This window comes from Xiphophorus hellerii, chromosome 9, assembly GCF_003331165.1.
Source record: "Xiphophorus hellerii strain 12219 chromosome 9, Xiphophorus_hellerii-4.1, whole genome shotgun sequence".
Classification (NCBI taxonomy): Eukaryota; Metazoa; Chordata; class Actinopteri; order Cyprinodontiformes; family Poeciliidae; genus Xiphophorus; species Xiphophorus hellerii.
This window is the reverse complement of record NC_045680.1, coordinates 26,621,029-26,638,034: the sequence shown is the minus strand read 5'-3', so window position 1 is coordinate 26,638,034 and position 17,006 is coordinate 26,621,029. Positions and strand designations below refer to the sequence as shown.

At 40.6% G+C, this 17,006-nt stretch overlaps 1 protein-coding gene across 2 annotated transcripts; it reads right to left on the bottom strand.

Annotated features, from left to right (window-relative positions):
• Window positions 1-2,807: 2,807 nt before the first annotated feature.
• Window positions 2,808-16,761, bottom strand: ephx4 (epoxide hydrolase 4). Of its 2 annotated transcripts, none has more exons than XM_032573243.1 (8): window positions 16,121-16,761; window positions 11,978-12,063; window positions 10,193-10,350; window positions 8,697-8,825; window positions 8,201-8,245; window positions 6,762-6,910; window positions 2,993-3,244; window positions 2,808-2,957 (listed from the first exon to the last, which is right to left on the bottom strand). In XM_032573243.1, exons 1-8 carry the CDS (start codon window positions 16,361-16,363, stop codon window positions 2,910-2,912), a joined length of 1,110 nt encoding a protein of 369 aa, XP_032429134.1. In that variant the 5' UTR covers window positions 16,364-16,761; the 3' UTR covers window positions 2,808-2,909. The 2 variants fall into 2 exon arrangements, with proteins under 2 accessions (XP_032429134.1, XP_032429133.1); XM_032573242.1 differs by having other exon boundaries at window positions 2,852-2,956; window positions 2,994-3,244; window positions 8,201-8,304; window positions 16,121-16,760.
• Between the last annotated feature and the right edge of the window lie 245 nt (window positions 16,762-17,006).

Below are 17,006 nucleotides of genomic sequence, written 5' to 3'. Positions count from 1 at the left end.
GTTTGAATGACATTTTTTATATTTTGGTAAACTTGTCAAATACACTTAAAATAATGTACACAACCAAGTGCAGGCAAAATTAAACCTGCTAATAGATATACCTGCAGGCATCATTTAGTTAAGAAAATTAGGTGCTTTACCTATAGCACAAGGTTAACTTAACCTGCTTTACAACTGAACCAGCTTCTTAGTATACCCTCCAGGACAGAAAATACAAAGTTTTTGTAAGCCTTAAGTTTTCCCTTCAAGTAAGATCAGTGCTGAAAATGAGAAAAATAAATAGTACAGAAAATGCGGCCAACATGAAGAAAAAGAGCTGTTACGATTACTCTACTTCACAAATCAGTGAATCAGTCAATGCTACAGTCAGTAGGTGGTGCACACAACTGGTCATTATGCAAAAGAAAAAAAGAATTGGGAGGGAAATGCAGCTTATTGGCATCTGTAAACCTGGTTTTGAACTTGCATGCCTTTCCTATATTCGTTAAATTTAGTCTAAATTGCTATTGCTATGGCTTCTGTCCCCCCTTGAACAGAGGAGTCTAGGTAGCCTGCTACAGTCAACATTAGGCCTAAGCTAAATACACCACGTGTGGAACTGAAACAATGCCAAACAAAGTTCATTTATGGTCAAGATTTCACAATAGTGCCTAGTGACCAAGCTATAGTTACTGAAACAGGAGGATTATAACCATTTCATAAGAAGTTACCTCGATGTGTTTCTTCAAGTTGGACGGGGAGTTTTTGTAAGATAGAATTTCCATGTGACTGCTACTGATTGCGAGACTTGCTTTGTGTTTAATGGGAGAAGCGAAACAGGTGTATCCTAATTAAAAGTAAAGAAATCAAGAAATGGCAAAAAATGTGGAATGAAGATAAGAAAGGAAGAAGATTATATGAAGTACAAAAGTCAGTTTGAATTCGAAGCATTAATGAACGAAACAGAAGAGAAGAAATAATAATTAGTAGATTAAGAGTAGGTCATACCTACTTAAATGACATGCTTTATAAAATAGGGAGGAAAAATAATGATAAATGTGAGAGATGTGGAGAGAAAGAAAATGTAGAACACATATTGATGAACTGTAAGTCAAATGAACTCGAAAGGGAAGAATTAAAGAGAATAGTTAGAAATATGGGGCATGAATGGAATCTTAAAGGTATATTAGGAAATGAAGGAAACATAACAGATATTCACAAATTAAGGAAAGCATTGTTTATTTATCTTAAGAATACAAAATTAAAAAGTAGAATTTAATAGATATGAAGTAATGCTTCTACACACTCATGTACAGTAGGTGGCGGTATGCACCTTAAAGTTGCTTGTGATCCGCCATAATAGAAAAGAAGAAGAAGAAGAAGTATCCTATTGGTGGTGATGAACAAGCCCAGGCAAGCAGGCTACGGACTTTGTTCGGTAGCCTACTTGCTACTTGCTAATCAGTAGGTGGGATCAAAACACTTGCGTTTCTCTCTCTCGCTTTTTTGTAACGAGTAACTAAACCACACATTGAAAATGTATCGGAGTAAAAGTACGCAATTAAGTTCGGAAATATAGTGAAGTAAAAGTGAAAGTCATCAAAAATTTTCATACTCCAGGAAAGTATGAAGTACTCCAAAATATACTTAAGTAAAGTAGTGAAGTATTTTTACTTCGTTACTATACAACACTGCAAATGCCTGGTGCAAGGATTCAAACATCTGTTTTGTTGTCATTGCAGAGAGCCGCCGGGGTTAAATATGAATTCATTGGGACAAAAACAATTTTTTCAAAGGGGAAAAAAAAAGTTTATTAATTTCAAACAATAGTGCAGGTGTATAGTTCAGCAATCTAAAATAAAAGTAGAACTTTCCAGTTTAGTTCTTTTAATTGAAACCGGCCCAATCTACATCTTCAGGTGGAACAGTGTGATTGTGCTGACACCCCTTTGAAAGCCGTTTATGTGAAACGATTATGACTCTACATCAGCATTTTTCTTTGGCACAGAGGAAAGTTATAAATATCAACTATCCAGACGTTTGTTCTGCAGAAAAAGCTTCAAACTGCTGCGTCACTCGACTCTGATAAATTTAGTAAAGCCTCCTCTGCTCTTTTTTCCCCCCATCTCCTCTGTGTAAAAGCTTACAGTGACTGCTGGTGAGACAGCTACAAGCGCAAAAACATAGAGCATGAGATTCTGTTTATAGCTTCAAACACCCGACGACAATAGTCACCCAAAAATAGGCTGAAAATGCGAAGAAGCATTGCAGTCTGACAGACACTTATTCAGTTTATTTAGAAAATCAAACGGTATCGAGCTGGCTCAGTGAGTTTCAAAATGCAGTGTGTAGGAAGAGATACAAAATAATACAATAGGCAACCGTCACTTAACATTTCTCTACAGGAAGATCAAGTTAACATTCTCTATGTTTGAGCAGATCTCCGAGGGAGAAAAAAGAATAAAATACTAAAAAAAGAAACCTCCATTTTGACAAACACTACCTGATGAACAAAGAGCCCTGGGAGGCGGGGGACTCCCAGAGAACTGAGCCCGAAATACAGCTGAGCGACACGAGAACAGTGGACAACGACACGCCGCGACGCCCCGGGACGTCCCAAAGTTAAAAGGCACCACACAATACAGGTCACAAATAAAAACAAACAAACAAATAAATAAATAAATAAATAAATAAAAAGATTTCGCCACACATTTGTAATGCTGAAAGCGACAAAACTTTTAAGGCGGATACGTCGCTGTCATGTGCAAAAAGTATCTTAAAACATGTGTCCTCTCCTCTTGAGTGACAGGTGTGCTTTGATTCTCTCCTTCTTCTTCGCTGACTTCTTTTTTTAAAAAATATATCTAAAATGTGAAAAAATGTAAAGAATGATTGCATCATCACTATGTTGCTTGGTATCACAGGCATATTCAAGGCTTCCGGGAGAGTGGGGACGGTGCAAGGTGGGTGTTGGGGGGAGACGAAGGTAGGGAAGGGGGGGGGAGGGGGGGGTGCGGTGCGGGTTTAGTTCCTGTAGCTTTTGCGTCCCTCTCCCTCCTTCAGGAAGGTCCATATGAGGGTGTTGACAATGTCGGGCTGGTCCTGCTGCAGCCAGTGGCTGGCCCCGGATATGATATTGAGACGGAAGTGATTCCTGATGTAGAGGCGGCACGCCTCGGCCATCTCCTGCTCCAGGAATGCGTCCCGCTCTCCCCACAGCAGCAGCACCGGAGACCTGACGTGCTTGTGGCTCAGAGGGAGCGAGCTGGAGACAAACAGATACAAGTTACACTTTAGCTGACATGTGGAAGAAGAAGAAGAAGAAGAAGAAAAAAAGAAATTGTTTTGCAGAAATATTCATACTCCTTAAATGTTTTCACATTCTCTCACATTAAACCTGCAAACTTCAATGTATGCCATTGAAATAGGTAGGTAAGAACAGGGATGTGCACAGATAGACACTAGGTGGTGCTAGAGCACAGGCCGTTTTAACTTCAGACTAAAAGTGCCCTTCTGAAATGTTTGGGGGGGGGGGGGGGCGTTCAAGCAGTGTGTTAAAAATCACACACTACTAAAGCTACGTTCACACTGCAGCCAGAAGTGAACCAAACTGCAGTAGAGCTGGCACGAAAACAACAAGGAACAAAGGAGATGGTCTCCGGTCAGGAGGCCACACAGCTCTAGAAAAAAGTCTCAACTCCTTTTGAGTTGAGACTTCTGAGCTCGCCTGAAACAGGCCCAGTAGATCCTGAACAACTGAAATGCTCCTGTTTATATTATCTGCACTATAGTGATAGTGAAATCCCACACAGTGTGTTTTCAGCTACATCATTAAAGGGTTAATCAATACATATGAAATGATTGGATGAATAATGAATGACTATACGTTGATATTTACATCCCTGGTGGTCATGGGTCAGAACAATTTCCTTCATGTGAGCAGATGAAAGCCATTCTGAGGAAGCTCATTGCTTGAGAAGGGAGCAGATGGCCTGCCCAGTCATGCACGCACAGTTCACATGTAAAAAAAAACAAAAAAACAGTACATGCCCTTCAATATTCTTCCCTGTTCCTCCTTTCAGCTAACAGAAGTGGATAGTTTATTAAAGAAAGCTGCAGGATGATGCAGATATTTGGTAGACTTATGTCAGCGATGATAGTATTTTTAGATACTGTCATCTAAAAATAGAATCTATTTTTAGATACTATTGCTAATTTCCTACTATTGCTAATTTATACAGATTGTTTTTAAAACGTGTGTCTTGTGTGTTTCTATTTCTCCGAAATAGAAATAGATTTTCTCTAGATGTTCTCTACATGATGTTTTGTATGTGAATTAGCAATGCTTATTATGGCTAACTCACAAAGGCTATTCTGCTGATGTTGCGCCTTTTCTCTTTGAAATGCTGATACTGATGAAGTAGTGACAGTGAGTTGTTATTCATTCCACTGTACGGATTTAAGAGTGCTGAAAAGAAGATATTGATGTCAATTCAGTGAATATTATGTCGGAATGTTTTGTAGAGCTAAAAGACTAAATTTATTCATCACAGCTGGAAATAATTGTATCTACACGGAGTGAGGAGTTAAACTTTCACTGAAGTGACTTAAAATTGTATATGACACTATAGTGAAAGATGTTTCTGCTACATGGAGGTTGTTTTTTTGTGTGTGTGTTGAGAGACATGAAGAACGGCGAGCCAGGATCCAAAAGAGCGGATTCACGTTGTGTCCACGACGATGCCAAAGAAGAACCTTCTTCTGTTCCACTTGATTGGTGGGATTGCACATGTTAACGCTGCCCGGGTAGCTACAGTATGACATCCAGATCTGAAAACTGAACGGAACTGAAAACAAATCAAAGGGAAAAAAAAACTCTTGAACTTGACTGACTTGACTTAGGACTAGTAGTAGCATTGACTATTTTGTTCTGCTCATGTTATTGTCAGAATGTGTAATAAATATGTGTTTTGTTCAACACAGTGTTTCCCTTGCTCCTCCTGAGTTGAACCTAGTTCGGATACGCTATTTGATTATAAAGAATCATAGTCACTCATTCCTTTGTCGCAGGTGACTTACCAGATAAGTAGATTTTACACCATGAATTGTTGCACATTTAGCAACAGTACAAGCACAAATTGTAATAATGTATTTACTTGAAATTTTATGTAGTGGGCCAACACAAAGTAGAGCATAATCGTGAAGTGGAGCACATGTTGCATAACTCCCTAGACTCAGAACCAAACATGGAGAAGCAGCATTCAGTTTTTATGCTCCTCTAAACTGGAACAAACTTCCACAAAACTGCAAAACTGCTGAAACACTGAGTTCAATTAAATCAAAGCTAAACCCCCACCTGTTTAGATGTGAAAGGTCAAAGAACTTTGCTCAATATATTTGAGGTATATTTGCTTGATAATTTTGCATGTCAAAATATAATGTTTAATTGGTCACTGTATTATGTTTTTATGGTGAAAAGCACTTTTAACTTTCTTGTTGCTATAGAAATAAATTTGTTCACTGAACACACAAACGAGTCAGTAAGACTAAACCCTGCTATGTTGAGAAGTCCTCTAATTAGTCAGAAAAGTCCACTGGTATTAAGTCTCAGTATAAATGCAGCTGTTCCCTGTACAGTATGTTCCTCTGTTACAATGGTACAGTTACAGTCAAGAGTTAAACCAAATGGGAAATCTGTTGGCAGACCAGAAAATAAATAAATGTTTACAGATGTTCTCCATCCAATCTCATTGAGTTTACTGTATCTTACAATGAAGAAAGTTTTGAAAACCATATTTTTCTCCTGCTTCCCAGTCATGCACTACTTTGTGGTTGTAGATTTTGTGACAAGCACTTTAACTAAAGCGGTTAAACCTTTTTAAAATGGTAATTACTCCAAAATATTTAAAAATTTCACAGCAGACATCAGAAATATGGTTTAAAGGGGCAGCATTAGGCATCTTTCAGTAGTATTTTATAGGACAATCAAGTAACTACTGCTATACATATTAAATATGACTTAAAAGAAATTTAACTTTAAAATTTAAACTCCTTGAAATTGGGCAGCTGTATCTTTAAAAACTCCTGCTTATTATGAAACTCCGCCTGCAGGAAGTCATCAAAACATGGCCACTCTATAAACCTTTTGATAATGTTTCTACCAGCGTTGCACTGAGAGGTACTGTAGCTCTAATGCTGAACTCAGCAGATGTGCAGGTTCACCAGTTGTTTGCTAATTGCTGCTGGCTAGTCTGAAGGACCTGAGAGGGGAAGTCGTGGGGGAGGTGTGCTCTGTGAGGCAGAGCTTAGAAGCTTGGAAACTGCAGCTAGGTCCAACCAGGCGTTTTGCACAGGTGAATGGTTGCCATGGAGATTAAAGGATTACTCAAACAAGCATGAAAGAATCCAGGGAACACTCCAGTTATGGTTTTGATAAAGGAATAACATTGGAACATGATGTAAAAAAGTAAATTTTACATAATACTGTCCCTTTAAGGATACAAAAGGTTTTATCATATTGGACTGTGACACAGTCCGACTCTGAGCATTTAAAAGGTTTGTTAGTTTGGCTAAACAAAGCAATAAACAATCAGGTGACATTTTGTCAACAGAACCGGGTCACGGTGGCTGAAAAGCATCCTGCTACTGTGTATGTGGGGCAGGTCAGCGAGTTACCCCAGATGCTTTCAGACCCTTTAGAAGACTTTTCTCCAAATCTTTCTTCTTTTTTTTTTATTTAAAGAAAAATAAAAAAGATATGAGATATGAGTCAGCCCCCCTACCTGAAGACATTCCTGTAATAGTTGAGAGCTCCTGTCAGAGCTCCCGGCTGTGAGAGTGCATACAAGTAGGCTTCCAAGTCCTCTGCAGTGAGCCATCGGCCCTTTCTCCCGATCCCGGTGTTCCGACTGGTGAACAAGGCTTTGAGGGCCTGCAGGACAGACAGACAGCAGACTGACACTGGAGCAGTTTGATCGGCAGAAAACTTGCAGGAGGACGGCCGACGTTCCCGTAACGTGAGACAGAGAAGCTGCATCGCAGGTGAGATCAGCTCTGACGACCTTCAGCTGCAGTTCAGGCATCTCATGCTGTGCTTCTAAACCTGAAAAACTCAAACTGAATATGGGATCACTGTTAAAGCTGATTATCAAAACTGCTGCCAAAACAACAGGGATCTCTAAAATTCAAGAAAAAAAGTGAAATGGCTCACCCTCATGCAGATTTCTAGTTGATCACACTTAAAACATTTCAGATCAAACCATTTTCAATGTCAGACACAAATATGATCAGTCTGCATCATTCACAACCATTTCACTTATTAAGTGAAATTAACTTAAAAGCTGCTGAAGAGTTCATCCCTTGTGATCAGTTGATCTTCAACGAGGCTGAATTGAAAGTAGAAAAAGCCAAAAGTCCTCCATAATGATGTATGGAGATATTGCAAGTTCAGGAAGCTTTAAAAACTGAATTTTTGAATCAACTTTGGGTGTTTTTGTCTGATACCACCATTTATTAGATAATCTAAAACCTTTAAGCAAAACGTTTCTAGTCATATTATTTTGACTTCAATGCTGTATTCATTTTTGTAATATTAGGACTTTCTATTGGTACTTTTACGACTTTATTCTTAAAATATTGTCTTTACTTTTTGTATTATTAGATATTTATTCTCGTATTATTTCAACTTCGTTGTCGTGTGACTTTTCTAGCAATATTATGACTTTTTCTCACAGTATTATGACATTATTCCCATAATATTATGACTTTATTCTTATAATTTACTGTTTCATTCTTAGCCTGGCCCTAACACTCCGTCGTAGGGGACAGAAACTGTACTGCAGCACCGTTTAATAAGGCGATAATAAGGCACCAGCTTCCTCTCATAGGAAAGAGGCCAATGCAGCTTCAGCCTCAGCACTAAGAAGCTCTATTTATGCAAAATAATTGAAATCCAATCTGTTGACAAATCTGAAATTGTCTCTGATCATTTACATATCAGGGAAAAAGGTATCAACCCTATTAAATGGGGGACACTTTGAATATTAGGTGAGTATTTGTAGATTGTACACAGGAGTGCATGTCTACCAATGACACTGACACAGAAAAACAAACACTGCAACAGTGTGCGACATTCGCCAGTGCACACACACCCCTACACGCACACACACAAGTGTGTGCCCACATACACACAAGCTTGACCTTGAAAAGCATATAAGCCCACCTTGAAGTCGTTGATGGAGAGCATGAGCTCTGGGAAGCGGGGCAGCTGGAAGAAAAAGAAATGGCTGGATTTCAGCAGCTGGCTGGGGTGACGCAGAGTATAGTCTGGAGGAGAAAGAGAAGACAGACAAGAGGGGGAGCAAGGGAGACGTTTCATTTTTGGTTTTAATTAATGGGAAGTTTGCACACACTTGCAAGGGCGGAGGATGGGATTTGACTTTGCCGCCCCGTCTCCTGCAGTCAAACCTGCTGTTCTTGCTTTGTGCGTGCCTCCCTGTAATTAGCTCCTCATCATCCTGCTCCCCCAAAGGCAGAGGAAGATTTGCCAGCTAGATGCAGACACGCAATCGGAGTAATGACGCCTCCTAATTAACGATCATAATTCCTGTAATATTCCGAGCCAGATTGGAGTTTCTCTAATTAGCACGAGGGAAAATTGGTTTTCCTTTGAAGCATGAAGAGCGACGCATGAGGATGTGCTCGTGGCGAGATCGTACCTGTGAACACAGAAGGATGGGGGCAGTTCAGGACTATCAGCTTGGTCACCATCTCAGGGTAGTGTATGGCAAACAGCCACGCTATGGTTCCACCCCAGTCGTGGCCCACAAGGCAACACCTGTTGTACCCTTGGAAGGAAACAAACAAACACACACACAACATTTTCCTTTTCATCAAAACTACACCATGTGGACATAGTCTCATAAATAAAGACTCTCCCTCATGCAGATTTCTAGTTTATCACACTTTAAACATTTCAGATCAAACCATTTTCAGTATCAGACACAAATAACATCAGTCAGCATCATTTAAACAATTTTATTTTATTTTTTTTTCATCTGAAAAGAGAAAAAGAACTTGGCCTCGGCTTGGTTTGCGTAACAGGATAACAATTTGAAGCAGAACAGAGTTAGCCTTTAGTTAGCCTTTATTTTCTAAAGCAAAAGTTTGCATCGCTTGTCTCATGTTAATGGAAAAAAAATCAGAAATATGATGAATGTTACTGGCTTTCAACCATAGTCTAACTGGAATACATTCAATGTTTTTTTTTCAAGTTTGAATGGTTGAATTTATGCTTACTTTGCACATTAAAAATGAAATACTGCTACAAGGTACAACAACTAAAGAACTGATAAATGAAGATGTCAGCAAAATGTTGTAATTGTGCTGATAAACCATTTTGACCGTCAGCCTCTGTAATCAGCTTTATTTTCAGCTTCCTGCCACTGATTTGAATCAACTCCCTGAAACCTAAACGCCCATTAGTGTTCAAGATGGTGGACAAGCTGAGAAAATCCTTCTGTAGTGAGATGTAGCAAAAGTAAAAGTGTGTGCGCCTGCTAATTGTTCTGATAAAGCGAAACAATATGTCAGGGCTGGACATTGATGTAAAGCTCGTGTTTCTTTAACTGGTTAAATAGTTTCTGTAACTGGTTTATATGAAATACATGGAGGAACGTCTGATGTGCCAAAAAGCACCTTTGCTTCCGTCTCCTCTTCAAATACAGACATCTCCGTTTTAATGAACAACAGCAACTGCAGGAAAAACAGAAGGTGACCGTTCGAATTAGATCAGGTTTCTTGTAGTTACTGCAAAAGTAGCCACTTAGCACACTGTTAGTTCTGAAGTGACAGCTGAGAACCTGAATCTTCAGCGACACTTCAATGTTGGATTTAAATAGAACCTTAAAAAGGAGCTAAAGTGTGAAATCTGCATTAGTTTTAAGAGTAAAAGGAGGGGGGGAAAGGCAGCAGCTATTCTGGTCAGATAATTGTCAGATGATGGTGGTGGTGTGTGAGGACAGCCTCCAGCTTGCTCCCTGCTTGTGTTAGGATGGAGTCATCAGGCTGACTCACAGGAAGTTTGTCATGCTGTGTGCGCTGCAGGCCAGAGGGCTGTTCAAAGACCACAGACTGATAAACAAGTTTATATTTGACCTGAGACACAGTCACAACACAGCCTGCCCTCTGGAGATTACAGGGAGGCGCTTCTTACCCAGGTACTCCACGATATCTTTCACGTCGGTGACCAGGTGGTCCAGCTGGTAGTTCTCCGTGGAGAGCGGCAGGTCGGATTCGCCGTAGCCGCGCATGTCCACAGCCACCACACGGAACTCGCTCTTGAACTCACGCAGCTGGTAGCGCCAGGAGAACCTGAAGAGAAACATGTATGGTTGTGATTCTGTCAGGTCGTAGTCATATTTAAAATAAACTTTAATATCCATTCAAGTGGGGCTTGTCAGATTTTGAAAATAACTTTTAAGCAAGTATTAACCTTCCCACTGTTTTAAGAGACGGAGTCCATTGAACCCTGGGAGTTTTTTACCGTGTCCGCGGTCGCTTTTACTTTTTTTTTTTTTGTGCCTGGTTTCGGGAACTGACGGTCTGACCAAACTCCTCCCTGACTCCTGCAGTCTTACCACCAGAGTTCAAATACTTTTCATTAACCCCGTCATTTATGTTTTTAAATGTACTTCCTTTAGTGGTCTGTAGGGATGGTCAATATGAACCTAAAGTTTTATCACAATATTTTGTGGTACTGGTATGATAACAATAAAAGTGATGATTCAAACCATTTATTACTTCTTTTTTTAGGTAACTGTATGACTTTGACTGCATGACACAACAATCATACTGTAGCTCTACAAACACAAATACTGCTGCTGAAAAACATTCACATTTCTCATGTGTTCAGCAGGATATAAACTGGATATACTGGACATATTCTTATATCCAGTCATATAAAAAAGTGTGATTTATATCACTAAACTGCACACATATTTTCAAATTTATTGATATTTATTTATACTTTCATTGAAAACACATGGTAAAAATAGGAAACAACCCTGACAGTTTTGACAGAATAGTTTTGGGAGGTTTTCAATATCATTAATCAGGAAACCACCTTTTTTTATATTTTGCATCTAAACATTCCAACAATTTAGTTTGCTTCAATAAAGTTTTGCATGTTTTAGTTTATTATTTAAACAGATAAAAAAAAAAGAACGCCACATACATTTTTACATTTACCAAAATAAAAGGGAGCTTTTAACTTGGCCCTCAGGACAAAAATTGGGACACAGCTGGATTAAACCATATTCATTGATAAGAATGGTCCAGTCAAAGTTCAGACCTGCACTGAATAGGAAATTAGGACTGAATACAAGCACATGGGACACTTTTTGACTTTAAATCCTTTTACAGCTGTTCACTACTTTGTTTTGGTCTATCTCACAACATCCTGAATGTTGCAGGGTTATGCGTACTGCTGTACGATCCTCCGTACGCTGCTCTGGCTTTCGAAAAGTAAGTGAACAGATTTCAAAAAGGAAGAGCTGCATCTTTCTGACCACCTTCAGCTCAGTTCATCATCCCAATCAGGGAGATGGAGAGTGAAGCAGAAACTTCTCCTGTCTACTGTTAAATGAATCCCTTTTCAGCCCTCAGCCTACATAACATCCTACAGATATGGACAGGCTTATAGCTCTTTGGCTTCACTCCAGGACACAATCCTCAGCATATAGATGGGTTTTTTTTTTTTCCATTTCAGGATAAGGACATCCTGAAACACCCCCCTCACTATCCCACCCAAGCCAATTATAATCCACGTCTGTGAATAAGACTGGGATGGATTTTTGCTGAAGTCAGAATGCAGATAATAAACAGTGCTGCGGCAGCCTTACGGTGAAGAAGTGATACAGTCAATGGATGTTGTATGCAAAATGCAGAGTGTAAATGTTTGCAGCTGGACCCGGGGTGGTGCTCTCACTGCTACACCTACCAGAACTCGGGGAAGCCATGCAAAAACAGCATGAGGGGCTTTCCTCTCTCCCCAGCAGCAACGTAGTGGAACCGCAGGCCAGACTCCTGCAGAACGGAAAGACGCACAAATCAAACCTGCGGCGACAACCTCATCCTCCTCTTCATACCCAGCCACAAAATACCGACTCAGCATTTCATGATTTACTGTACCTCGAGTGAAAAACTGAGCATCAGCTAATGTTAAAGCGGTGAGCGCACGCGCGCCTCCTAAGGAAATAAAGCATGTCATCTGCAGTGGACGAGTTGAATATATTTCACTGAAAAGATTAATGCGCCTTGGGATAGGTGTCAATCTACAACACAAAAAATTATGATCAAGATAAATCTGTAGGCAGCTCCTTATGGTTGAATTCTGTCTTTGCATTTACTTCTCAACTATGTCACGAGGGTTACAGCTGTAGTTTGTAACTTTTATTTTAAAAATGTCTATGTTTTTTACATATTTGTTAAAATGATCATTATGTCGTGAAACAACCAATCAGAACCAGGAGGAGGTGCTTAGTGCTGGCAATCACTCTTGTGCTCACCCTCTGCTGCTTGCTACACAAATGATAATGCTAGTGAGCATAGATGAAGGTGCATAAACAGTTCTGTTCGTTTTTTTCCCTCCTCTAGCACATTGAGCAGCATACAGAAGGTTAATAGACAGCGCGAAGTCCTTCCTCCAGGCTTTTTGACCAGGGGAGGCGCATTTTTGTAGACAGCAGTAGCACTGGGAGGAGGTGGAGGAGCTTGATTTTTTTTCACAGATTATCTGTCTCATAACATATTGTCAGGACATGGTGACAAAAACATATTTTGTAAAATGTGACATACTGTTAGGCCTGTCACGATAGCAAATTTTGCTGAGCGATTAATTGTCTCAAAAATTATTGCGATAAACGATAATATTGTTCGAAGACCTTTTTACACTGATTTAATGGAAATGACGTAATAATGCATGTGATTTCTTGCCAAAGATAGATGCACATTATTTTCAAAAGAACACTAAACACTGGAACTGATAAACAAAATAAACAAAACAACCAAAAACGAAAATAAAATGGATTCTCTGTCTCCATTAACAAAAAACGCACTTGAAAAAAAAAACTAAACAACATAAAGCCAAAGTGGAAATAAATACTGCATTCAACCAAAAGAGTGCAGATTGTGAAGTCTGTATATTATGTTGCCCTTCAGTAATAATTAGATTTAAATAGAGAAAATGGGCACATCGACTACCTGATGCAATAGTTCACACTACATGATTTTTTGCTCCTATTTTTCCCCTTACAACAATCTTAGAACGTTGGTCTTTCTAAGATTGTGTTGTGTGTTACGGTAGATCGTCGTTGCCGCTCCGATCTAAATCAGGGTTTTCCCGACTGGGAGCTTAACGCAGCCTGTTGAATGTGACAGGCAGCCAATCAGAAAGCGCGGATTCTCCTCCGAGCTTTCTGAGGGGAAATTACGTCGGGGAATCCCAAACAGCTGAAACTGCGCAACCCGAAGTCCAGCGGACATTGGAGATGATATGTGGAAACAACATTAATGTTTATTCAACATGCAAAGAATATAGAAATGACAAGAGGAGGAGTTGGAGCGAAATTACTACCGCAGTTGATAAACCCGGTAACTTTTCAGCTGCTCTTCGTTAACGTGACAAAAATAGGTTATAATGATTTTCATTCAGTCAGGACTTTACGCTGACACTAGCCACATGCATTGCAGGTAGATTGTAGTAAAGCATTGATTAATGCCTGGTTTTAAAATTAGTTCACTGAACTTGTAGCCATTATTTTGTGCCCATTGTTGGACACCACAGGGCAGGAACGAACCCGATCGAACCGTTATATCTAGGATTTCTGTCGGCTAATGTGTGGTCTGTCAGGTTTTGAAAATGGGCCGACAGCTTTAAGACCGTGTAGTGTGCGCTGGGCTTTACACTGAGGAAATGAGGAAGGGAGGAGTCAGTGGAGAGCACCGGAGTTTAGCCTTTTTTCATTCACTGTCACTAACAGAAAGAGAAAAAGGCCGGAAGAGACGATAATGCCGATAATTAAAATGACGTCGATAGTTTTAATTTATCGTACGATTAATCGATTTATCGTTTATCGCGACAGGCCTACATACTGTAGCTTTAAATCACTTTACATCCACCTGTGCCTTTTGTTTTCCCATAACCTTTTGTTGTAGATTCAAGAAGAAAGAAGGAGATACGCTTTTTCATTATCTGTGTCTCTGATCCACCTGTCAATAATGCCTGTTTGAGTGAAAAGGTTAGTGTGTGTTTTAAAACATAACTTAAAAAAGGTATTTCTTGAGGCTTTGTTGAGACCAAAACAGAACTTTTCAGCCTACATAATACTACGAGAGGCCAAAAAGCTAACAGGGCTAACAGGTGTGTTCAGGGGGATGTGAAAAGACATCCCCCTGAACACACCACCCTCACTTTTAAACAATGTTATTCGGAATTTCGTTCAGAATTTATGGGAAGATAGATGGCGCTAAATCTAGGTAAATCCTGGAAGAAAGTATCTAAAAGGTTGGCAAAGACTTGAGAGTCAGTAAGAGGCTTAGCTTCTAGCTGGACGATGACCCTACAGTTTATGGTCATTGTGCAAAAGGCAGGGCACTGTGATAGCGAGGGCGCCAAGAAAATGGTGGGGAAAAAAAAAAAATCAAACTTGAGAACATGCTTTTGCTTGATTTTTTTTTTTTTAGTATCATCATTTGAGTAGAGTTATCTGATGACAGGCAGGTAAAGACGGAGAAGCAGAAATGAAAGCTCTCAGGAGAAAACAAAAAACAGAAGAGGGACGATGAAAGATGTCACAGTATGAAAAAAACTTTTCAAAGTGGTTGACAGACAGTAGGTAGCAATTTCAGTCTATCAAACTTGTAAATATTCAGGTTATCTTAAATTACTAGTAAAATCAACTCTTGCAACTGTGCTGTAGCTACATGTGTATAGCGGTGCTAATGTGTCTCCATACACCTCAGACAGTAGCTGCCCTCCTGACCTAAACATACAGATAGAACAACTAGGTTTGGAAAAATTGAAAAATGCTATTTACAAATTGGCACTACTTTATCTGGTATGTTACATAAAGTCTCAGTAAAATACATTACTGTATCAGGTTGTAAAGTGACAAAACATAGGAAATCCAACGGGTGTGGATACTTTTGAAAGGCATTGTAGTGCAGCACATAAACATTTGAACTAGATTCAGCTGTTTGGGAAAAAGAACAGGCAGACGAACACAGGGCATCATCTCGACTGCAGCACTTCAAGTCCAAAACAAATCTCCAGTGAACTTTACACTGACAAAACCAACATCGGAGGGTCAGAGGTCACAAGAGCAAATCATGTTTATGGATCAAAGCAGTGTGTCGTTTTCAAATTGGAGCCTCCCCTCAACAATCAGTAGTTTCATTTTACTGCTATCTGCATTATGTATTTTCACTTGAATATATTGATTCTACAGATCAGTATTTTATTTGCAAAACATAAAAGAGGTGAAGCACTTCTTTGGGCAGAACTGCTCAACGGATTATCAACAAAGTCCCAGATCAGCTGTTAAAACACGCAGTGAACACAGTCTGCAGCTGAATCCCGAGTTCTGCTTGTACTTGTGACAGATTACTATGGGGAGGTGGGAGGGGGAGGGGGGGGTGAAAACTCTCCTACACACTGTACGTTTTTGTTGCGGGAGGATTTAGTGACCAACATACTAAATTACATAATCGTTTTAACACGTCCTGTAGCTGTAGGTTGGTTGTTTGGAGGCAGGTTGCAGCCCCGCTGCAAGCGGAGAAGTGAGGAGGAGGAGCTGTTCTTTCAGCACCGCCACCTGAGCTCCGCCAAGCCAACAACACAACAACAAGAGACCGCTTCACGATTCGGCTCAACTGAACCAGGCCCTGTCCGGCTTGTCACGACGCGACGCAGCGGTAGGGGGGGGGGGGGTTAAAAAAAAAGAGAGAGAGAGAGAGGGAGAGCGAAAGAAAGAGGGGGTGCGGAAGGGGGCGAAAAAGGTGTGCGAGCACACGTGAACACACGCGCGAGGGACTCAAACACAATGAGTTCCAGCTCGGGCGCGAGACGGCGCGCGCGTCTTACCTTGATCCTAACATAACAATGAGTTCCCAAGGACGTGTCATTCAGACAAGCCGGTGGAGTTTCACGTATCCCCCATTGGAAGGTTGTTGTCGGTCTCAGCACGATGTTCCAGCAAAGTTTCAGCAGGGCTGCGGTGGTGCAGAGAGCACAATAACCGTAGATCAGCGTCCAGTATCCCCAAACTCTGATTTTCAGCGCAAGTCTGATCAGAAATAACAGCAAGTTGTTAAGGACTCTCGCCATCTTCGCATTGCCGCAGGAAATCAATCCAGGTCGCTTTGCCTATTGATTTCCTTCCGTTAACCTGCCGGCTGGTGTTAAACCACAGCTCCGGGGGAGGGGTCGGAGGAGGGAGGCAGTTGTCTCGCTACCAGCTCATACGCACGACTGTCTGAAGGGAGGGTCCCGACGAGCGGCTGAATGGGACTGTGGCACGAGCGTCACGTCAGATTTTCGCGCTTGCGTGTGACACCGGTGGTGGTTTAGCGGGACGCGGTGCTGCCCGACAGGGAAGGACGGACCAAATGTCAGCCAGTAACCCGTTAGCGGCGGAGAATCCTGGGTTATTTTCCTTTGTTTTCATCGCAGCCGAGAAAAGACGGCGCTTTTTTCAGGGTAGAGAGAGGAAGTCCAGAAAAATCACTGCAAAACGGTATGGCGTCACGTCGCTGCTATGGTAACAACACCGCAATGACAACACAGCCTGCGTGCTTAGAATGCAATCAGCTGCTCTGGATTTACCAAGTTATTTTTCAAACGTCTCACCAGGCAGTTTCATATATATAAGCCATGACATGATGGCTGGGGTTGTAATGATCTATTTGAAATAATCAATACGGGTGTACTAAAAATAGGAAGTTAGAGGTCAAATGTGATCCAGGACATT